Here is a 22,826-nt window from a genome sequence, read left to right as displayed (position 1 = left end):
TCTCGCAAAGTTCCGCCATGGCGGACGGCATCAACTCTGAACCATGTAACGAAGGCGAGGTCGATGACGACCAAATGTAGCGAAATGTAGCGATAATTTATTGTACCTAAGGCGAGTTAATACTTATCATCGAATGTAAAATTCGAAGCGGGCGGTGTGTTTCGGAATGAATTAAAGTTATGCTGACGCGAGAGAATCGAAGAGTCCTCGAACCCGGCTAAATTCCTTGCGAAGATCGAAATTGTATATTTCGAGATAAATAGAACGCGAGCATGCGAGGCTCACACGGGGATCACGCAAAACGGCATGTAAACAGAATGATCGGCGAATACCCGAGAGTTTTGTCAGTCGAGCTCGCGTATACCGAAAGTCAGTTCGTCATCGGAACGTGTCCAAACCACACATATTTTGAGGAGATTATCGAAGTGAACCCGTGTCCATTCTACGGCCGATCAGACGTCGCCTGCCTCGATCGTTAAATAAAGACACTGTTAAACGGTCACACGCATTTATTTCCATATCCAGTGTCCTCTATTCCCGGTTCTTTAAGAAGAGCGTACCAGCTCCGAAGGAGACTGTGTACTCTGTACTGTGTACTGTGTACTCTGAAACACAAATAAATTAATAAATTTATTTTTGTTAAATATTTATGTCCTACAATATTTTTCTTATATATTCTTCTTAAGTATTTATACTTAATCTATGCAAATAATATCAACCATTACAATAAAATATTTATTTATTCAAGAACAGTCTTTATCAAAATAAAATTAAAATCAAAATTAGGTATTGCATTTTTTTTATGTTTTTATTTGTTTTCATTTTATCTATTATAGATTTTAATAAGTCAAAATTAAAACACTTATTATAACGTTTTAACCCAGCTCTTATACATATTATATCCTTTACAGTATCTGCCTCCAATCTATTCCTTAACTTATTTTTTATTAAATTGAGTTGACTAAATAGTCTTTCTACGTCTGCATTGGAATGAGGTAGACTTAACATTTTTAAAGCAAACATAGCCAAATCATAAAATGGATTTGGCCTGCAGCATCTTTATAAAATATATATATATAAAATAACTTCATACCAAAATGTTTTTGTCTCTGTAGTGTTATTCCATTTTATAAGATGTATTTTGTTCCATGAGTCTAACATTTTGTCGATTTTCTCATCGTTATAAGAAAAGTGTTTTAAAAGCTCGACCAAAGATGGACGATTATGAGATAATGATTTATCTACACTAATATTAGAAATCATTTTAAGGTGATTGGGCCATCAGAGCATGTCAAAGAAAAAAAATTCGAATTAAAAATATGTTATAAAAAAACCTAAATACGCGCGCTTAAATTTGCAATTTTGAGAAGATCTGACGTCTAGTTTTTGAGATATTACATCTCAAAGTTGGCATTTTTAACATAGGTTTTATGGGAAATTGTACCGGAAACATACATTTTTCGAGAATTTCACTCACTGTCTGTAAAGAAACAAGTTCAAAAAACTGAAAATAACATTATTTGATTTTTCTAGCACTTGTTGAGTATAAAACAAAACGACGTTGACGTGTAATAAGGCCAAAAATTCAATCAAAAGTTGATGAATCGTCGCGTTTCTTGTCGGCCTTTCGATCAACTGTACGCGACGTGAACATGTGGCAACGCCGCGCCGTGTAGTGTTTTTCTTTCCACAGCACTATTCTTTTGCAAGCAAATCTTTCGTTATCGAAATTATTTGTTACCTTCCATTATTTTTTAACATAAACAATACATAACCTTACTCAAACACATGGCACTGGCATGATAGCTGCCTACAGCGAAGAGATGCAATGCAACATTTCTCTTGTACGAATGTCAACTGAAGTCAAATCTTGAACTGTTTACATTTATCAGTAGATAAATTGATACATAATCGAATGAAAAGTTACATTATAAAACCAGTAATTATACAAGTGTCTAGAATATATCCATAAAAATGGTTTTTCTTAAAATAAAATTTAGGCCTTATATTGACTTATATGGTACTAGCTCAACCACCTTAAGTACAGCTATATTTTCTGGTATATATATAATCTTTGCTTTAATTCATTTATTAAAGAAACAACAAAATTGACCATCTTTTTCCTAAGTAACTTTTCTTCTTTTAATGATAATTTCCCTTTGCCTTTCATTGTTTGAATTGAGTTTTTACATAAGCAGCCTAAATAACAATTTCTATCAGGGTATGATAAAAAGTTATTTTTAAAAATATCAATCTGTTTTTGTCTAGGAGTTGTTATCTTATTAATAAGTGACTCTATTAATAACGTTAGTTCATTAAGTAATTTTAACGGATCAACATCATTACTTTCAAATAATTTATTTACTCTATGAACATCATTTAAAATTATTTTTAAAAAACATAAATATAGTTTTTATCATCCTTGTAAAGATTATACAAAGTTTCTGCAGTATAACATCTTTCATTATATCGAGCAGTTTCGAATAATAGTTTCAGTTTTATCCACTGGTTTACAATTCTCGCTACTGCTGGGTCAATTGATAACCATCTTGTTTGACATGACTGAACAATTTTTAGAGGTTGTTGCCCATCATTTAAAGTTTTATATAAATTTTCATAATATTCTTTTCTTGATGTAGATCTCGCAAACCAATCATAAGTTTCCCTAATGAGATGCTGCAAGCTGAACAGAATGGCATACACATCTTACTAATATTAAATGTGGAATTTCCGTTTTTAATTGAGCATATACTCCGTTATTTACTCCTACCATAACTGATGCATTATCTGTCCCAATTCCAATAAGGTTATTTAAATTTAACTTATATTCTCTAAGAATTTTTTTATAGTTTCAACAATTGACGTGGCTGAGAAATCTGAGAAATCAAAATAGGTTGTTACTACACGATTAGATTTTTGACTGAAATAAATGATAACAATACTCAAAAACTTCTTTACGGATATATCAGTTGATTCGTCAATAAGTATACTAGATGACGAGTTTCCAATGTCATGTCTTAAGTCCTTTTTAAAAAAAGGCGCTAATACATTTTTTATTATGTTTGTGCATTTTGTCCGATGTATTTGTAAACCGAATTCTGCAGGACAATTTTTGAATACGTTCTTGCATAAATTACTTAAGTGATCAATTTGATTAATTGATGTATGATTTGTTATAAACAAAGCAAGTCCAGCCTCTGCTACTTTCTTGTCATGATTTTCCTTTACCTTTTCTTTTATTTTAGGTTGTGTAGAACCAACAATAATTTTTTTCATCTCCTGATGTTTCTTTGATGCTGTATGTTTTTAAAATAAGCCATAGTGATTATTCAATATTTTATAACACATTTTACATTTAAACAGCAGTCCTCCTGTTGATTCTACTGCTATCAACCAATCTTTTAAAAAAGGATCCTAAAGCCACTCATGACGAAACTTTTGGGTATATTGCGGTTTAGTCATCCAAAAATAACATTACACTGATATACAATCAAATCCTTGCGTACATTTTGGCTCAGAAGTTATTTGATTTACTTACTGCTGTGACAAAATATTATAAAATTTTATGATGACAGACTATAATGATAATAATGACTTTAACTAACTTTTTTCTTCCTATGCAACTAATTAATTTATAAACAGCTTTGCTTAACATTTGATAACTGCATGTACTGATATGTGATAACACTAATAACCTAAAGAGTCTCAAGACAGGCGCCAAGAAGTCACGTGACAACGCCTTCTGATGGCTCTGATTGGCTGGTATCAATCAGGGCTGCGTTCCAAAATTCAACCTCAATCGGTAACTAAATACGTGACTTAAACATAGATTTTAGTTACTAAGGTAGAATTTTGGAACGTAGTCCTGAACTATTGTCACGTGACACGTGATCTTGTTGGCATTTTTTGAACATATTGACTCATTTTTTGTACAAAAATTATAATTGAATTTGCTACTAAAATTATACTGTTTCACAAAGCAAGGCTGGATTCGGGGAGCGCGCAATTAGCGCTATTTGCTTATTCTATCCTTATTTTATACCTGATTAGCGATAAAGATAGAATGATGCAATAGCGCTAATAGTGCACTCCCCGAACGCAGCCCAAATATACCAGATTTTATACTAGATACTAAAACATAATTTTTGGAAACTAAATGGTTTTTAATTATACTAGATCTGGTATAATTATACTAACGAGGGGACCTTCAGGCTAACGGATTTTTGTTTTTTTTCATACTTACTGTACTTGAGGGTCATCACTCGGACATCAATTTCCCAAAGTATTAAGGCGCGCTTTTCAGAAAAACTCGGGAAAATCGACTTTGAAGAATTCCGACCGCGCTATGTACACAGAATTTTAATTTTAATGTAAAATTTTATCAAATCCATGTTAATTAATATTTAATTATCGTTTTCAATGAAAAACTTACATCTCCTTATTTTGAATATTGGTACAAAAATGAAAAACGTCAGGTAGGAATAAAATGGTTTTATATTTTTGAAAATTACGAGAAAATACAGCGCAAAAATGATATTAATAAAAATATTGTTTAATTTTTAAAAGTGAATTATATGATATGAAATATATAGTTTAAAATATATTGTATACAGTCGTTTTACACGTCAATATTGCACGAACCAGGATGATATTTATCGTAAAAGCAAGGGAAACAATAAGTTTCACGGCATCTAGCACACCGTACGAACGCAGATATTTTACAGGCGCAAGGTTTTTTAAAATGTCTATTGGAAAACATACTTCATTGACGTTCATAAAAATGTCTCTGTCATCACAAAGGTTTGAAGCGAACCACGCGTATCGAATCATGTTCTTAAAGATGGAGAGAACAGCTGGTGATGTACAATAGATTGAATTTTAATGCAATCTTCTCGGGAATTAATTTCGCGTTCTTGTTCGATCAAGTAGGCGCAATTTTGAAGACGCTTTATGAAATTTTTTACCTGTCTATAAAAATATACATCACAAGGTTGGACCAAAGGGGTACATTTCGGGGGAATAAATTTAACAATGCATGTTGGCAGACGCTTATCGTCTAAAAAAATTTCATCGTACATCTCCGGCTTGGTCTGTCCTCCCCAAGAATCGACGAGTAAGAGAAACCTTTCCTCTCCCACGTATTGCTTTACAGTTTTAATTAAAAAATTTTTGTATAAATTCGTTGTCAGCTTTCCCGATTTCGACGATGTGACGACGACGTTACGATATTTTTGGACATACTCGTCCACCGATTTCTGAACTCTGGGTCCAAATGAACCTGTTGGTTCTTGTAGGCACACGAAAACTAGGGGTAACAATTTCCCAGATAGAGTGACACTGTACTGCGCTGTGTAGGAGTGGGTCATCTTATTCATGTTCTGCCTTTGAACAAGAACTACCTTTGATCCTTGGTTTGCGAGTGTTCTGTTAAAGGTGGACTGATATTGGCACCCTGAAAAATATTTTTTTAAATTCACCATATTAATTATACGAAAGTGTATTTGATATATGTATAATAAATCCTGGACATATAAATATTAGCAAATATTTAAAATCTCTTTATTATAAATATTTTTTTGCTACATGAGTCATAAAAAAAATGAAATTTTTGTAAATACCTGTTTGGTCAGTATTGATGACAAAATTGGGATTGAATTTTGATATCAGGTCACGAGTCTGTATGCGAAAATTTTCCGCAGCAGCTAAGGTTTCCTCTATTGTTGCACTTTCTCTTTTGGACACATATTTCGTTATCTTTCGTTGGCGAATTCGATGTTTTCGTTTGAATCGCTCAACCCACGAATTGGAAGCTTTGAAATCCAAATTTTTAAATTGACTTGCAGCAGATAAAGCCCACTGCTGCAAGTTTTTTGTCGTTACTTGCTGATGGATTTGCCGAGCTTCTGTGAAGCGATCATATGTCCACGAGTCGATAATTGCATATTTGTCGAATATGGTTCCACCATCTTAATATGTTTTTCCCATTTCGCCAAATCCTCCATACGTTTTAATCGGGAACATCCTTTTTTTTGTAGATTCTTCAGACTCCAACTCGGATGAGATTTAGCAATATTTAATACTTTTATTTTGTAATCCAATGGAATATTTGATAGTTCCTGGATTTTCGACTTTTTGTTCTCTGGCTCGTAATCTTCAGAAGAATCGTACCCTTCAACTTCTTCGAAAGCGTTGTCGTAATTGATTTCATCACACGTAATCAATTCTTCGTCCGTCACAAACTCCTTCTCGGCTAGACTTTGTAACGTATACTGGTAAATGTCTTCTGCTAGTAGCATCGATTCTTCAGTAATTACCGAAGATTTTTCTGCGGTGAGACCATCTTGTGCAAGAAGCTGCTCGTAATACATAACGGCATTTTTTAAACATAATTTTTCAACATTTTTGCACAGGTATTCTTCAACAGCCTCTTCATGTACAATCGAGGTGCTAGGCACATCAACAGATTCCACGTCCGACATAATAATTATTTTCGACAGCTTTTTTGTTAGACTCGTGTCATTGCCGCTCGAGTCGAAGGCGAGAGCGGCAAACGTGTGAAGTTTGCACCGTTTGCAACGTTGTGAAGTTTGCAACATTTGCCGCCCTCGCCTTCGACTCGGGCGGCAATCACACGTGTCTAACAAAAAAGCTGTCGAAATAATTATTATGTCGGACGTGGAATCTGTTGATGTGCCTAGCACCTCGATTGTACATGAAGAGGGCTGTTGAAGAATACCTGTGCAAAAATGTTGAAAAATTATGTTTAAAAAATGCCGTTATGTATTACGAGCAGCTTCTTGCACAAGATGGTCTCACCGCAGAAAAATCTTCGGTAATTACTGAAGAATCGATGCTACTAGCAGAAGACATTTACCAGTATACGTTACAAAGTCTAGCCGAGAAGGAGTTTGTGACGGACGAAGAATGATTACGTGTGATGAAATCAATTACGACAACGCTTTCGAAGAAGTTGAAGGGTACGATTCTTCTGAAGATTACGAGCCAGAGAACAAAAGTCGAAATCCAGGAACTATCAAAATATTCCATTGGATTACAAAATAAAAGTATTAAATATTGCTAAATCTCATCCGAGTTGGAGTCTGAAGAATCTACAAAAAAAAGGATGTTCCCGATTAAAACGTATGGAGGATTTGGCGAAATGGGAAAAACATATTAAAGATGGTGGAACCATATTCGACAAATATGCAATTATCGACTCGTGGACATATGATCGCTTCACAGAAGCTCGGCAAATCCATCAGCAAGTAACGACAAAAAACTTGCAGCAGTGGGCTTTATCTGCTGCAAGTCAATTTAAAAATTTGGATTTCAAAGCTTCCAATTCGTGGGTTGAGCGATTCAAACGAAAACATCGAATTCGCCAACGAAAGATAACGAAATATGTGTCCAAAAGAGAAAGTGCAACAATAGAGGAAACCTTAGCTGCTGCGGAAAATTTTCGCATACAGACTCGTGACCTGATATCAAAATTCAATCCCAATTTTGTCATCAATACTGACCAAACAGGTATTTACAAAAATTTCATTTTTTTTTATGACTCATGTAGCAAAAAATATTTATAATAAAGAGATTTTAAATATTTGCTAAATATTTATATGTCCAGGATTTATTATACATATATCAAATACACTTTCGTATAATTAATATGGTGAATTTAAAAAATATTTTTCAGGGTGCCAATATCAGTCCACCTTTAACAGAACACTCGCAAACCAAGGATCAAAGGTAGTTCTTGTTCAAAGGCAGAACATGAATAAGATGACCCACTCCTACACAGCGCAGTACAGTGTCACTCTATCTGGGAAATTGTTACCCCTAGTTTTCGTGTGCCTACAAGAACCAACAGGTTCATTTGGACCCAGAGTTCAGAAATCGGTGGACGAGTATGTCCAAAAATATCGTAACGTCGTCGTCACATCGTCGAAATCGGGAAAGCTGACAACGAATTTATACAAAAATTTTTTAATTAAAACTGTAAAGCAATACGTGGGAGAGGAAAGGTTTCTCTTACTCGTCGATTCTTGGGGAGGACAGACCAAGCCGGAGATGTACGATGAAATTTTTTTAGACGATAAGCGTCTGCCAACATGCATTGTTAAATTTATTCCCCCGAAATGTACCCTTTGGTCCAACCTTGTGATGTATATTTTTATAGACAGGTAAAAAATTTCATAAAGCGTCTTCAAAATTGCGCCTACTTGATCGAACAAGAACGCGAAATTAATTCCCGAGAAGATTGCATTAAAATTCAATCTATTGTACATCACCAGCTGTTCTCTCCAATTTTTAAGAACATGATTCGATACGCGTGGTTCGCTTCAAACCTTTGTGATGACAGAGACATTTTTATGAACGTCAATGAAGTATGTTTTCCAATAGACATTTTAAAAAAACCTTGCGCCTGTAAAATATCTGCGTTCGTACGGTGTGCTAGATGCCGTGAAACTTATTGTTTCCCTTGCTTTTACGATAAATATCATCCTGGTTCGTGCAATATTGACGTGTAAAACGACTGTATACAATATATTTTAAACTATATATTTCATATCATATAATTCACTTTTAAAAATTAAACAATATTTTATTAATATCATTTTGGCGCTGTATTTTCTCGTAATTTTCAAAAATATAAAACCATTTTATTTCCTACCTGACGTTTTTCATTTTTGTACCAATATTCAAAATAAGGAGATGTAAGTTTTTCATTGAAAACGATAATTAAATATTAATTAGCATGAATTTGATAAATTTTACATTAAAATTAAAATTCTGTGTACATAGCGCGGTCGGAATTCTTCAAAGTCGATTTTCCCGAGTTTTTCTGAAAAGCGCGCCTTAATACTTTGGGAAATTGATGTCCGAGTGATGACCCTCAAGTACAGTAAGTACGAAAAAAAACAAAAATCCGTTAGCCTGAAGGTCCCCGACCTGTAAATTGGAGGAAATAAGCTGAGAGATCCCTGAAAAAGTGGTGAAGAGGAAACTCTCGAGTGCACTTCTCGGGAATCGAGGGATATGTGGGGGACGGAGTTCTGGGAGGTTCCAAGACCTCAGCCAGACGGTCCCGGCTCCGCGGGGCAGGAGAATGCGATACCTCCTCGATTGACTCTACGGTCGATGTAACAGAGACCGCTGAAGAAAAAGTTCCTTGCGAAAAACCGGGGAATACGATCTCTCGTATACGGGACTTAAGGGGATCCTATAGCGAAGACCGAACTTCTTTGATGTCGATAATGTCAACATTTATAATCCTGTTTTCTATGTTATATATCTATATCTGTCCTTGTCTAACTATAGTAATCTGTCCTTGTCCGATCGCTGCGTCATCTCTTGCTACACGCAATACTGCTTATCCTATCAACCTGCATATGCTTTTGCACATATAAAAGTTAAAAGCATGCAACTTTTTTTCTAGGCTTTTAATCAGTTCTAATTGCACGATATTGTTCTTAAATGTTTTTCCTAGAGGGCTTGTATCTCATTTTGTATACATATATAAATTGCAGTATTTTTGTATAAGCAAATATTGTTGTCAGTGACAGCTCTATGTGCCTAAATTTTTAATTTTTGATGTAAAATTGACCCTAGCTTTCTACATTTTTGTGCGTACTTTATTAAAGGTTTTTGTAATTCCGTAAAGCCAATTAAAACTTGTATGGTTTTAACCGGCTAAATGTCGGTAATTAACCTTGCAACCGCATGCGTCGTGTCGACCAACTGACGGGACGGAGACGAAAACCCCGCATCCCGGGAGGGGAAGCGGGGTTACATCATCGACGAGCTACGTACGATGCCATAGCGAGTAAGTTAGGGTTAAGTAACGCGACAGCGGTCGCCGAGCAGCGGCTCACATAGGGAATAAGTATACCTATTTTATTTCTCTGGCCGATCTATACGAATTTTATTTTGTTTTCCGGCACAACAGTGCCCAGCCCGACCAGAAGTAGTATTGAATTATTTGCGCGTGGATCGCGATACCGCGCAGGTTAGCGAAAAAATCGAGCCACGCACAATCTTTAGACCGGGGATGCCCAGACCCGAATTTGCACAAATCGCGAAGTCCATCGAATCGGGCAACGACTTAGGGAAGCGCGGACACGAAGTATCAAAACGCGTGGGGTGCGCGACTAAAGAACCACCTGTGCCGACTCACGAGGTCCCCAAATAGGGGCACACGCGAAAATCGCCGCGATCCGGGCACTGGGGCCCGAGATAGCGAACCACGGTCACCGAGTACCACTACCGTGCGCGGTGCGCGGAGGAAAACCACCTGTGCCGAACCACAGGGTCGCGAGATAGAGGCACACCCAAAGAGCGCCGCAATCCGATCACTGGGTGACGAGATAGCAAACCAGGCGTCATCCACGGGAAAAAACACACGGTGCCTCGAGAGTGAGACCTGGTACACCCGAGGAACAGGTCGCCGTCAAAATCCGATCACCCGAAAGCGAGTTACGGGGACGGTCCGCGAAATCGAGACCCGGAAGTCGGCTGCAAGAACTAAGTCCGGAATATCGTTGTTAGGGACCGTGGAAGCGAGCACCGGGAGTCGCCGTCAACGGCGGGTATCGCGAAAACGACTTGGACGTCTTCTTCGAGAAGTCGGTCCGGAATCCTCTATAGGGACGTAAGAGAGGACGTGCGCACGGGTCGGCGCCGTTAAAAGTCAAAAATTGAGAGTGGTGGAAAACCACTATCCGGGAGCCGTTTAAGCGCGTCGCAAATAGGGTACTGTGAGTGGAAATTTCCGCCGCGAACATCTGGCACGGCCAGAAGTCGTAAACACCTATTGTAACTGCGTAGCGTGGAAAAGTACCGCGAAGAGAAAGCGGCCGTGACCCCATGGTGGGGATAAAATATCAGAGGTAGGGAGCCACAAAGAGGAATATTCCTCGAGGCAGTCTCTCGTGGGCGCTCGTAAAGGTAACACCCGTCTCGCGCATATATCTCGGCGTGTCGCAGTAATTATCGCGATTACGTTCCAAATTACGAAATTCGATTACCACAGCGTCCGGAACAAACGGGAACGCCCGCACAACGCGTTACAAGTCGTCGATACGAAAGACGAACGGTCATTGTGTACCGAAAACGAAAACTTCGCACTTTGCGAGACGTGCGACCGTCATCTTGCGCGGAACGAAATTTTGTGAACAACCATCTTTGTGAAACAATAGTTATAAATAAATGGAACAATCATTTGTGAAAATATCAACGAAGTTATCGATTACTTACCTTCTACGTACCTGATCAAGCGGAGGTCAGCCATCTTGCGAAGGCGTCGATCCGGGTCGGAGATTATCATCGGTGCTTCAACAGTGGGAGATGCAGATGAGGCCCCCGTGGCGGAAACCTGAAAAGAAGCAGTATTAATTAAGTTAATTTACCACGTTATCTATACTTACGGTGGTCAGCCATCTTGTGTACGCGTTGATCCCGATCGGTGTGCAGCAGCGGTGCTCCATGGGTAGGCGACACAGATGAGGCACCCGTAGAGCGAACCTGAAAATAAGAAGAATTAATTAAGTCAATTAACCATTGATACTGTGACTTACCCGATCAAGCGGTGGTAAGCCATCTTGGTTCCACGTTGATTTAGGCTGATGATAGATATCGGTGATTTGAGAGTAGGCGCCGGAGATCGAGCACCCGTGGCGGGAATCTGAAAATAAAGAAGGATTAATTAATTACGGTGACACGTGATAGTCATTCTTACCTGATCAAGCGGTGGTTACTCATTGTGGTCCCCGGTTGACCTTGGCCGGCGAGAAACGGCTGGGATCCGAGGCTGGGCGACGGCGGTGAGGCACCCGTGGCGGGAACCTAAAATAGTTATTTGTGTAACAAGTGAGGTAAGATGAAAATTCCCGGGTCGCGGAGTTTACGCACGAGCCGAAGGCGAGCATGCTACGCGTGCGTAATGGGGCACTTTCCATGCACGTGTTTGCATAAGGGGAATGTTTAAACAAATTGATTAACCATCTTGCAACAAATACTTACCTTTTTCGCAGGGGGGACAAACTCGCTGGATTTTTGGGCGACGGATGTGGCAGTACGGGGGGACAGCGATAGAGGCAGCACCGTCGTTTCCTTTCTCTTCTCCTCTCTAATCCCCTCGTCAACAAACAGCAAAAGCGCGGCTGAGTACAGCTGAGCTCATGAAGATTCATTAACTTTGGTTAACTTGTGCAAGATTATAGTGTATTGGACTGCAGCAGAGAATTTGCAAGAGGAATAGAGTAGAAGGAAGGAAAGCTGAAAGGATTTATCGAAACGGATAAGATTATTTTTATTTACATATATTACATATATGTATATATAATTATTCATATAATATTTAGTTTAGAATATTAAATAATATATTAGTCTTTAATATTAAATATATATATATATTATCATTTATATTAATATAATTATTAGTATTTTAGTAAGTTTTTTATACCAAGATGGTACGTAAATGCTGTGTGCCCAAATGCTCTTCGAATAAGGATACACCTGTACATAGGCTTCCACGAGATACACAAAAAGCAGAACAATGGCTAAGAACAATTGGACGGACTGATTTGATAGGTAACATAGAAATAATAATATTTATATTACTATGGAAATAATATTTATATTTGCTTACGTTGAAAATATAAGCATACGCACATATACGCACTCGTGTGTGTGTGTGTGTGTGTGTGTGTAATATATAATATGTTTACAAAGATTTTGTTTATATTACAGGTGCATCGGAGACAATACTGAAAGAATTACGGATCTGTACTTTACATTTTCCAGATCATATGATTTGTGTTGACACAAAAAGACGTGTACTAAAAAATGATGCTATTCCATCTATGCATCTATCAGATGAAATAGAAACTGTTAATATTAATATCAATATTAACAGTGATAATAATGACATTATGTCATGTAATGCCAGTACTAGTCAAATCAATGAAACAGTTGAAAATGTACAGTGCAATCCTAATTCTATATCATTGAATTGTAAAGACAAAAGAGTCCTAGAATTACAAAGGAATGTAAGAAAATGAAGAAATCCATTTATAAGAAGAAAAAAATTATTGAAAAACAGAGAAGAGAAAAGAAGAATTTGCAACGAAACAAATGGAAGGATATGACTACAGACTTGACGAAATATCAGAAAATCTTTTTTGATATGATCGAAAAAAATCTAAAGCGTGCATCAGGGGTATGTTTGTTTAAAATTTTGTTACTGTAATGTTTTAGTATCTTTGTACTTTCTTATTTCTTATTTTATTTTTTCTATGGCTGCGTTCCGATATTCAATGCCTGCAAATCTATAATTTATGTCACGCACATTATAGATTTTCAGTACTAGTAGTGAATTTCGGAACGCAGTCTCAATTTCTATTTTATTTTTTAAATATTTTTTTATTCTTTTGTTTTATCAATGTTATTAATATGTTTGCTACTATGAATGCATCACATATATAAAACTGAGATTCTCACGAGAAATTATACATATTGATCATTATACATGTGTGAATTTTATATTTATATTTGCTTATTTTTATTACTGCATGTGTATAACTACGGAAAGATGCATTATATTAAATTTTGTATTTTCAATACATTAAAAATATTAACAATATGGCGTGTTTTATGGTAAGGGGTTTTTAACTGATTGATGATGGTGCTAATTGGTTTTTTTTTTACTTTCTTTTTCTTTCTTTTTTTCTTATTTATTTTATTTCTTTTCTTTATTTTCTTATAGTTTTCAATTATTATGTTAATTAGATATTATATGTTTTTTTATTACTTTACAATATCTATTTTCAAATTTTTTATAATCTAATGTTGATTTATTAATTTGTATCTTTATTTCACGTATTTATGCCCATTATTGTATATATTTTTTCTATAATTATTTTATAGAAGTTATTAATTATAATTATATTTTCTAGAATTCATTTTCTATAATTTACAATTATATATTGGTCACAAGGATAACATTCTATTAATATGGGTTTTTATCGTTTTAATATAAATTTAACGTTTTAATTATAAACATGAAAGCCTTGCGCCAGTTTATATTTTATTTTTAAAATTTATATTACACTTTTTTTCGATCTGCTCATTAACTGATTATATTTATGTATGTGCTAATTTTCCTACGTGTGGATTATGGTGTGTATCTGTTTTTGAGACACTAATGTGTCGTCTGGACTATTGATCTATTTCCTGATTTTCAACCTATCGATTTTGCATTATGAACTTTAAGATCTTTAAATGCATTTGTGATATGCATGTTATGTACAGTTATCTTATAAGGTAATATTTTATTTTGGGTAACTAAAGAAAATATTTTCAGCAAGGTAAGGTTCAATAAAGTTATGGAAAATTTTCTTTACTTGCAAGAGTTCTTAAACATTTTAACCTAATGTAACTTTAAAATTTTTTAACTAAGATTAATTATGTATTTAGGTGACAGATTTTAAAATAAAGGATACATGGAAAAATGTGGAAAGGAACAGAATAGTTAAATTTCAAACATAGAAGAGGAAAAAAGGCTAATCCTAACAACGCATAATATTTAGGAATATAAAACAAAATATGTAAGTAAATAATGATATTTTTAGTACGAATTATGTATTTTATTCCTATACGCAATTTTTACATACAAATTTTATTTTCTATTTTAGATTGTTGTCAGCGAAGGTGGTGCAGTTGTCTACAATAACGTTGAGTTTACGAAAAAATAGAACTTAATTTCCATTGTCTGTATATTGTATTATCTGTATATTGATTATATATTTCTATCATATATTGCATATTATATTTCTGATACTATATCTTCAATATTGAAACTGTTTTGTGTGAGTGTGTACACACACGCACATGAACACACACACACACACACACACACACACACACACACACACACACATTACATACATACATATATATATATACATATATATATATATATCATTAAAAATATGGATGGTGTATTACATATATAATAAACTAAATATCTATTTATAATAATTACCTTTATTACTTTCCCATTTTTGTAGTATTTTAATATATTTCAAAGTCTTTCTTTTACCGATCGTCATTTAGTACAATGTTGTAATTTTAGTTATTATTAATTATTATTATTTTATATTAAAATATTTTTATGTCAAAATAAACACTTTGCAAAGTATGTTACACATACCCACACACACACACATCTCTATTCACACATTCATTCGTTAATTTATTCGTTCAAATCCATTCAAATTCAAATCATACAAAAAGAAACATTTTCTGATTTTATATGTGGGCAACAAAAATAAATTGCATATACACAACACATTCAAATATATATATATATATATATATATATATACACGCGCGCGCGTGTGCGTGTACTGTGTAGCAAAGTAATTAGTAGTTTTTAATTGATCCTAATACAGAAAATGAGGTCAAAATTATAACGATTTCTATTAAATAGATATTCTGTAAAAGAAATACGCACGAAAGTATATAATAATTTTAATATATAGTATATATAAAAATTACCGTTTATAAAAACAAAATATATTTTCAAATATTTATTACATGTTAATTTTTGTAATTATTACTATATAATATTGTAAATTTGATTATGATAGCATTTTATATTCTGCAGGGACAACGTTATAGTGTAGAACAGAAAGCCTTCGCATTAACACTGTACAAGACTATGGGGAAGCATGCATATAATACTTTAAGATCGATTTTTAAACAAATTCCTTCGATACAAACGTTACAATCGGTGTTGCACACAAATACCTGTATATCCTGGATTAAACCCATTTATTTTGAGACATTTAGAGAGTGTAGCTCAAAAAATGTCAATGAAAGAAAAAATATGTATTATGATGTGGGATGAGGTATCTATCCAACCTAAGTGCACTTATGACATTCGGAAGGATGTCATTTGTGGTCTTGAGGATTGGGGCAACAATCGAACGGGAAAAGTTGCGGATCATGCTTTAGTTTTTATGTTACGCGGATTACATTCTGGTTGGAAGATGCCACTTTTATTTAATTTTTGTGATAAACAGACTAATACCGCTCAGTTAATTAGATGCATTAAAGAAGTAGTATCAGAAATTACAAAGACAGGCTTCCACATAGTTGCAACAGTGTGCGATCAAGGTTCCTCCAATGTAGCTGCAATTAACGAGCTATTGTTTCAAACAAGAAAGAAAGGAATTTGGAAAATAGAGCACAAAGTAAATATATAAATGAGACATAACATGAAAATGTATGTGCGCGTGCATGAATTTATTTTAATTTGTCTTGTTTTATAGATCAAACATACGAAGTTGGAAACCAGGAAATAATACATTTATATGATCCTCCACATCTGATCAAAGGTATTCGGAATAATTGGCTATCGAAAGATGTATTACAAGTTTCCAATGCTCCGGGAGAAGAAAACCAATTTGCATCGTGGGACATATTAAAAACAGCTTGGATCATAGATAGAAAGATCAATACCATTCGACCACTTTTAAAAAAAATTACAGCGGAGCATATGGTAGAAGAAAAAATTAGTAAAATGCGTGTAAAAAATGCAGTCCAAGCAATGAGTGGAACGATGGCTAGTGCTATTCAAACATTCGCAACATCGAAATGTAAGTACTTACTTAATAAGAAAAGAATAAATAATTAAATCTTTAAGAACTGTAATTCTAGTTTCTTTTCCTTGCACAAAAAATAGTATAAGAAAAAATAATTGTGTAACTATAAAAAAAATATTTATCATATTTGTATAATTTGTTTTATTTTTTCATTTTAACTTGGTTAACATGTACACACATACAAATATTTGAATGAAAATTATTGTAAACAATTATATTTTTTTATTAGTGTATTATTCATTAGTTTACAAATGTATTAGGTTTTTATTCGTGTGTTAATTTATGTATTTATTAATATATATGTTTATATTTATATAGGCACGGTATCTGTAAACAATAAAGAAATTCAAATAGGAAAAAAAGAAGGAATAGCAACAGCGACAGCAGTAAATTTCTTCAATGATCTTTTTGATAGCGTGAATGGAGACGACAAAAGAGAAGACAGCAACGATTTGCGTTGTTCTGTAAGTAAAAACAGCGATCATCATGTATTTTGGGTAAATGCGAAAAAATATATTGCGTAAAACAGCATTCGTTGACAAAATTTCGCGTACAGTAAATAAATCGGTACCGACTTTAAAAAATTGGTTGTTTACAATTGACGGGTTTCAAAAACTGTGGAAAATTTTAAGTAAAAAATATGATTTTGAAAAATTAAATACTAGATTTTGTAATCAGGATCCGTTAGAAAATTTTTTTGGCCAAATTCGTAGTCATGCTGTACGTAATATTAATCCCACACCTCGTCAATTTCAAGAATCGTTTTTTACTTTACTTGTAAATAATATGCAATATATTTCAATGCGTCGCGGTAATTGTGAAGTTACAAATGATAATTTTAATTTGTTATGTACATTTGAAAATTATTTAGAACGTAACGACATGCGTAATATTATGTGTAATGACGATGAAGCATCTGAATTAATTACGGATAAAAATGTTGCCGATAAAGTAATTGTAGCATCTTCTGTAGATTACCAAAATGAAATTGTTAAGTTAGTTCTTAAAGAAGTTAATTCTTGTACAAATTGCGAAAATAGTTTAAGAAATAATTCATTTTTATTTTTCATAAAACAAATTACAAGCGTTACAAATAAATTGTTAAAAACTAGAGCTCATCGTCGTAACGTTTTAAAAGTACTGTTAGATTTTTTAGAAAATTGGAACGCTAATATGGATTGGCATGAATGCATAGAACATCATGCCAATATGTATAAAATTGTAGTGCGTATAATTGCGATTAATAATATTGTATCGTGGTGTAATCATAAGAATGCAATTATTAATATTACTAATAATAATATAGAAATGTTAGAGCGCGATGTTATAAATGCCGTGTGTGATATGAAACGAATACGTGAATCGTATAAAAATAATGTAAACAAAAGAAAGAAAATTGTACAGGATTATAAGAATTCTATTAAAAAAAGACGTAAATAATTTCGTTTTATGAATGTTAAATTGTAAATGCATGTATGAGTAGTTAAAAAATCAGTTAGGTAGGTCCTTCTACTTCGATCAATCATCTACCTGAAGATGTCATATTTTCCTGTCAGGAAGGTATGCCTTCAGGCAGTGTGGTGGATTTGGGGCGGAGATGAGATCGAAGGAAAGATGCAAAATTCTAGCGAAAGCAGAACATGTTGCATCTGAGAAGAAGTGTAGTTGTATGTGAAGAAGCAGTATGTGATTGTAAGAGTGTGATTGTATATATTCAATATTTGGTATGCCTATAATGTGTGCGATTTTTTTTAAATTGTAAATGCATGTGTGAGTAGTTAAAAAATCAGTTAGGTAGGTCCTTCTACTTCGATCAATCATCTACCTGAAGATGTCATATTTTCCTGTCAGGAAGGTATGCCTTCAGGCAGTGTGGTGGATTTGGGGCGGAGATGAGATCGAAGGAAAGATGCAAAATTCTAGCGAAAGCAGAACATGTTGCATCTGAGAAGAAGTGTAGTTGTATGTGAAGAAGCAGTGTGATTGTAAAAGTGTGATTGTACGTATTTAAAATTTGGTATGCCTATAATGTGTGCGATTTTTTTATTATACTTATATTTTTTTTTCTGTGTTTATATTATGTATTGCAATGGTCATTGTATTTAATTGTAATGTGTGAATAATGTGTGTTATATATGTTGCAAGTTGGTGAAGCATACATATGCTTTGCAACATATTTTTTAACCACACCGGATACTTGACATTTTTATATCCGACAGTCCGCAGTCTGTGTTAAGTGGGACGGGAAAATATGTTGCAATTATATTTCTTATATGTATACAAGTTATATATTTTGTAAGCTACTGATTACATTTAAATATATGTACAAGTTATTAGAAATAAAAATGAAGTGATATAATCTCGAATTCATGTAAACTAATTTTAAGTGAATTTAGGTAGTATTGTTCTAATTCTGTATATATAATTTAATAAATCAGTGTCCCAAGAGTTGATTGTTTATTTTGTGCAATAAACTTTGCATCAGTTGTAGATCAGAGTCAATTAATGAACAGTAAAAAATACGATGTTGTAACTTTGGAAACTGGTTTAACCCGTTGTGGTCACACTTAAAAATAACGTAGTGGTCACACGGGGTCCAATGGACCCCACAACAGTTGCCATTTGCGTTCTTTTTGATGTATCGACTCAAACCTTGAACTGGAATTTAGTTTATGACTTCCTCTTTATAATCCAATAATTTAAAAAAAATTTTTATGTTGAAAAAACGCGAGAAAAAATTTTTTTTCGAGAAATTTGATTTTTTTTACTAAAATATTTATCAAAATTTTTTTAAAATAAAGCAAAAAAACTTTCTGCGTTTTACTCTCAAAATAGTATACTTTAAGAAAAAAAAAACCTGGAGTTCACTGGACTTCGTCAGACAATTTTTTACCGTGAGAATTATTATGCAGTCGGGACATTATTAGACCTAAAGTTGCAGAAAATTATGATGAATATTACGATAATTTTTGTTGACGCAAATGAAGAAAGTTTGAACCCTTTGGACCAACGGCTTAACGTCTCTGTCCGAAAGACGGAGCTTAGTTTGCTCCGCACAAGGGTCTCAATCTTGCATGGAGGGGCGCAGCTTTCGGAAAAACATTCCATGGCTCTAGTGGCGGCCGAGCCGCCGATCGTTCACGTGACGCGTAATCTCAGGCAAAGTATTCTCGCTATTTGTAGAATAAATTTCAATCTACTTTTGTTTTATATGATTCACGCTTGTTGAAGTATAAAAAAATTGAAATTTGTACATGTAATATGTGTATATAATATATGTGAGGTACAAGAGGGTGGCAGTGTGGTCTTGTGGTAAAGCGCCAGACTCGTAATCCCGAGGACCCGGGTTCGAGTCCACCTGACCACAGAAATTTTTAATTCCAAACTGCCACCCCCCGCACGACTGGGGCTTGTGCGGAGAAACTGGGCTATCTTTCGGAGGAAAAATGCATGGTGGTCATTTTATTGATCAATTCTTCTACATACCTGATCAGGTCTGTGTTGGTCTTATTTAAAAATTAAATTTAAAATTGGTCGTCAAGCTTGGGGAGCTTGGGAGTTTTTTTTTATTTTTTAAATTTTTTATATTTCAACAAGCGGCGCTTTTATTAAAAAAAAAAACTCCCAAGCTCCCCTAGCTTGACGACCAATTATTTAATTAATTTCTGAACAAGACCAGATGTATCAGAAATGCCAAGAGCGAGCATTGGCACTGGAGAAAGAGTTTTACATGAAGTTTCTTATACTTCTAAATACAAAGAAGTACATTTAATTTCTCCATGTCTCCTCCGAAAGATAGTTTCTCCGCACGAGCCCCACTCGTGCGGGGGTGGCAGTTTGGAATATAAAAATTCCTGTGGTCAGGTGGACTCAAACCCGGGTCCTCGGGATTACGAGTCTGGCGTTTTACCACAAGACCACACTGCCACCCTCTTGTACCTCACATATATTATATACACATATTACATGTACAAATTTCAATTTTTTATACTTCAACAAGCGTGAATCATATAAAACAAAAGTAGATTGAAATTTATTCTACAAATAGCGAGAATACTTCGCCTGAGATTACGCGTCACGTGAGCGATCGGCGGCTCGGCCGCTGAGTCTCGAGCGATAATGGGGGTATAGGAGGCGTCGCCTCGGGAATCGGCCCTAAATCCCGGCTCTGCGTTATACATTTAATGGCAAATAAATTCAATGATAGAAAAAAGAATAGTAAAAATTATAATTTTTTTAGTGCAATATCATTGCGCTAAAATTAAATAGAAATTGTTAAATAGATTCTTTGTTAAATAAAAAAGCATACATATTGGCCAAGAGTGGATTTTTATATTTTAATTCAAACTTTAATTTTGTATTAACATAAAAAAATGTATATAATAATTTTTTATTAAATAATTTTTTAGATTTATTAATATGTAGGAAAATACATGGATAATTAATGTCGCGCGCCGATATAATGTCACGCGTTGCCTGGTCGCCTCGTCAACTCGGCATTCACGAGATCCGAAATCGCATAGCCAATAGCCGAAAGAGAAGAAGAAGACAGTTGTGTATTGATATGTGCACGCTCTCGCACACCCAATTCGAATACGGCATCTACTCCCCACTTTCGTCACGTGACCTATTTTAGTTCTCTGTTTCGGAGGGACAGAGCCAGGTGGCGCTGCGAAAGTGTCCTCCTCCTCTTACAAGAGAGAAGTTTGTCCCCCCTGCCTTTTCGGTAGAAATAGGCTAAACTGAGTGGCGACCGATGACTTAGAGGACAAAATAGCGTGTCTCGTAGCCCGATTATGTATCGTTCGGTTACAACCTAACTATAGGATTAAGTGGACGGAAGGCGCAGGGGAGGCGAAGTCGGGAACTTCTCCGGGACAAACGGGAGAATAGGAGGGTTCGAGCAAGGGCGAGGAATCGGGGGTGTCAGGAATCACGCGGTAGAAAAGGGGACGAAAAGGCGAGTTAAGAGGTGGGGAAGGTGGTTCCTCCGGCTGAACGGGTGGAAGCGATGGAGTTCCGAGTCGCGGAGGACCGGCGTTCTCCCGTTCGTGACGGAAAAACTTTGATACTAGTTTCTTAAAATTTCTTCATGCTTGCTGGTTCCAACGATTCTTTTTTTGTTTGAGGATCGTGCGGAGATTCCGCCTTCAAGAGGGTGGAACTTCCGGGTCCATTAAAATAATTTTGCTTGTGCAATAGTCAATTTTCTTCAGACCCCCTCGGAAGTATTAAAAAAAAGGAAATTGTTACTAGCTTAAAGTGACAGCGAACCGGCCGACTCCGCGACAATGACGAAGACACCGGGAGTCAAAGGCCGATAAGTCAGCCAGACCCGCGACAACGCCAACGACCGCCGCGAATCTAATGCCTACGCCGATCGACCTAAACCCGCGATAGTAGATGAATTTACCACGAGCTCAAGATGACAACGAACCGGCCGAGTCCGCGACAGCGACGAAGACGCCGGGAGTCAAAGGCCGATAAGTCAGCCAGACCCGCGACAACGCCAACGACTGCCGCAAATCCAATGCCTACGCCGATCGACCCAAACCCGCGATAATAATAAACTTGTGCCCAATAAACTCCCGGGAATCCGATAGTCAATAGACCACTTTTAAAATAAAGGGATAGAAAAAGGAAACGATAACCTGGAAAAGGAGAAAAAAAAATACGAGACTTACTAATTGATGACTTGTTGAGCACTCGTGCCTTGTGTGCCTGAGCTCGGATGAGTCAGAGCGGAGCTCTTGATATGGATGCTGTTGAATTTTGTGCACAGATTTTAATTCCGAATTGCAACTAAAAGACGGAGTATCGAACTGAAACTTGAGAGATTCTAATTCTGAATCGCAACTCGAAGACAGAGTACTGAACTGAAGGTTGAGAGATTCTAATTTTGAATTGCAAGTCAAAGACGAAATACTGAACTGAAGAAAGCGAGTCTCGTAATGTCGGGGTTTATATAGGGAAGTTCAAGAAATGGAAGGGGTGGATTTTTTTATTGTGGGATGTGTCTAGTTTTTGTTTCGAGGATTTCTCGTTGGCGAGGTGTTTCTCACCGAAGAGATGAATTTTTAAATTTTTGCTTATCCTGGGGAACTAGATACGGTTATCGATTTTTACGGTTGTTTATTGGTGGGCCACTGTCTTATTGGGGGT

General features: G+C 35.4%; 1 protein-coding gene and 2 pseudogenes across 1 annotated transcript; 1 reads left to right on the top strand and 2 right to left on the bottom strand.

Moving 5' to 3' along the window:
• Positions 1-531: 531 nt before the first annotated feature.
• On the bottom strand, positions 532-11,840 carry LOC139824422 (uncharacterized). The gene is made up of 4 exons (XM_071796957.1): positions 11,574-11,840; positions 11,424-11,520; positions 11,254-11,371; positions 532-605 (listed from the first exon to the last, which is right to left on the bottom strand). Exons 1-4 carry the CDS (start codon positions 11,594-11,596, stop codon positions 532-534), a joined length of 312 nt encoding a protein of 103 aa, XP_071653058.1. The 5' UTR covers positions 11,597-11,840.
• Positions 2,767-6,596, bottom strand: LOC139824421 (uncharacterized; annotated as a pseudogene).
• Positions 11,841-12,407: 567 nt separating the features above from the next.
• On the top strand, positions 12,408-14,935 carry LOC139824432 (uncharacterized; annotated as a pseudogene).
• Positions 14,936-22,826: the final 7,891 nt, after the last annotated feature.

The sequence above is a fragment of the Temnothorax longispinosus genome, unplaced genomic scaffold (genome assembly GCF_030848805.1).
Source record: "Temnothorax longispinosus isolate EJ_2023e unplaced genomic scaffold, Tlon_JGU_v1 HiC_scaffold_37, whole genome shotgun sequence".
In the NCBI taxonomy this organism is placed as follows: Eukaryota; Metazoa; Arthropoda; class Insecta; order Hymenoptera; family Formicidae; genus Temnothorax; species Temnothorax longispinosus.
This window is presented reverse-complemented; position numbering and strand designations above follow the sequence as displayed.

Bases quoted from the DNA above. Each gene is read 5' to 3' on its own strand.
- LOC139824422 (XM_071796957.1), bottom strand. From the start codon at position 11,596: ATGGCTTACCACCGCTTGATCGG. The intron at 11,521-11,573 runs GTAAGTCACAGT...TCTTATTTTCAG, and splicing joins GCTTACCACCGCTTGATCGG to GTTCGCTCTACGGGTGCCTC. The intron at 606-11,253 runs GTAAGTAATCGA...TTTGTGTTTCAG, and splicing joins CTTGATCAGGTACGTAGAAG to AGTACACAGTACACAGTACA.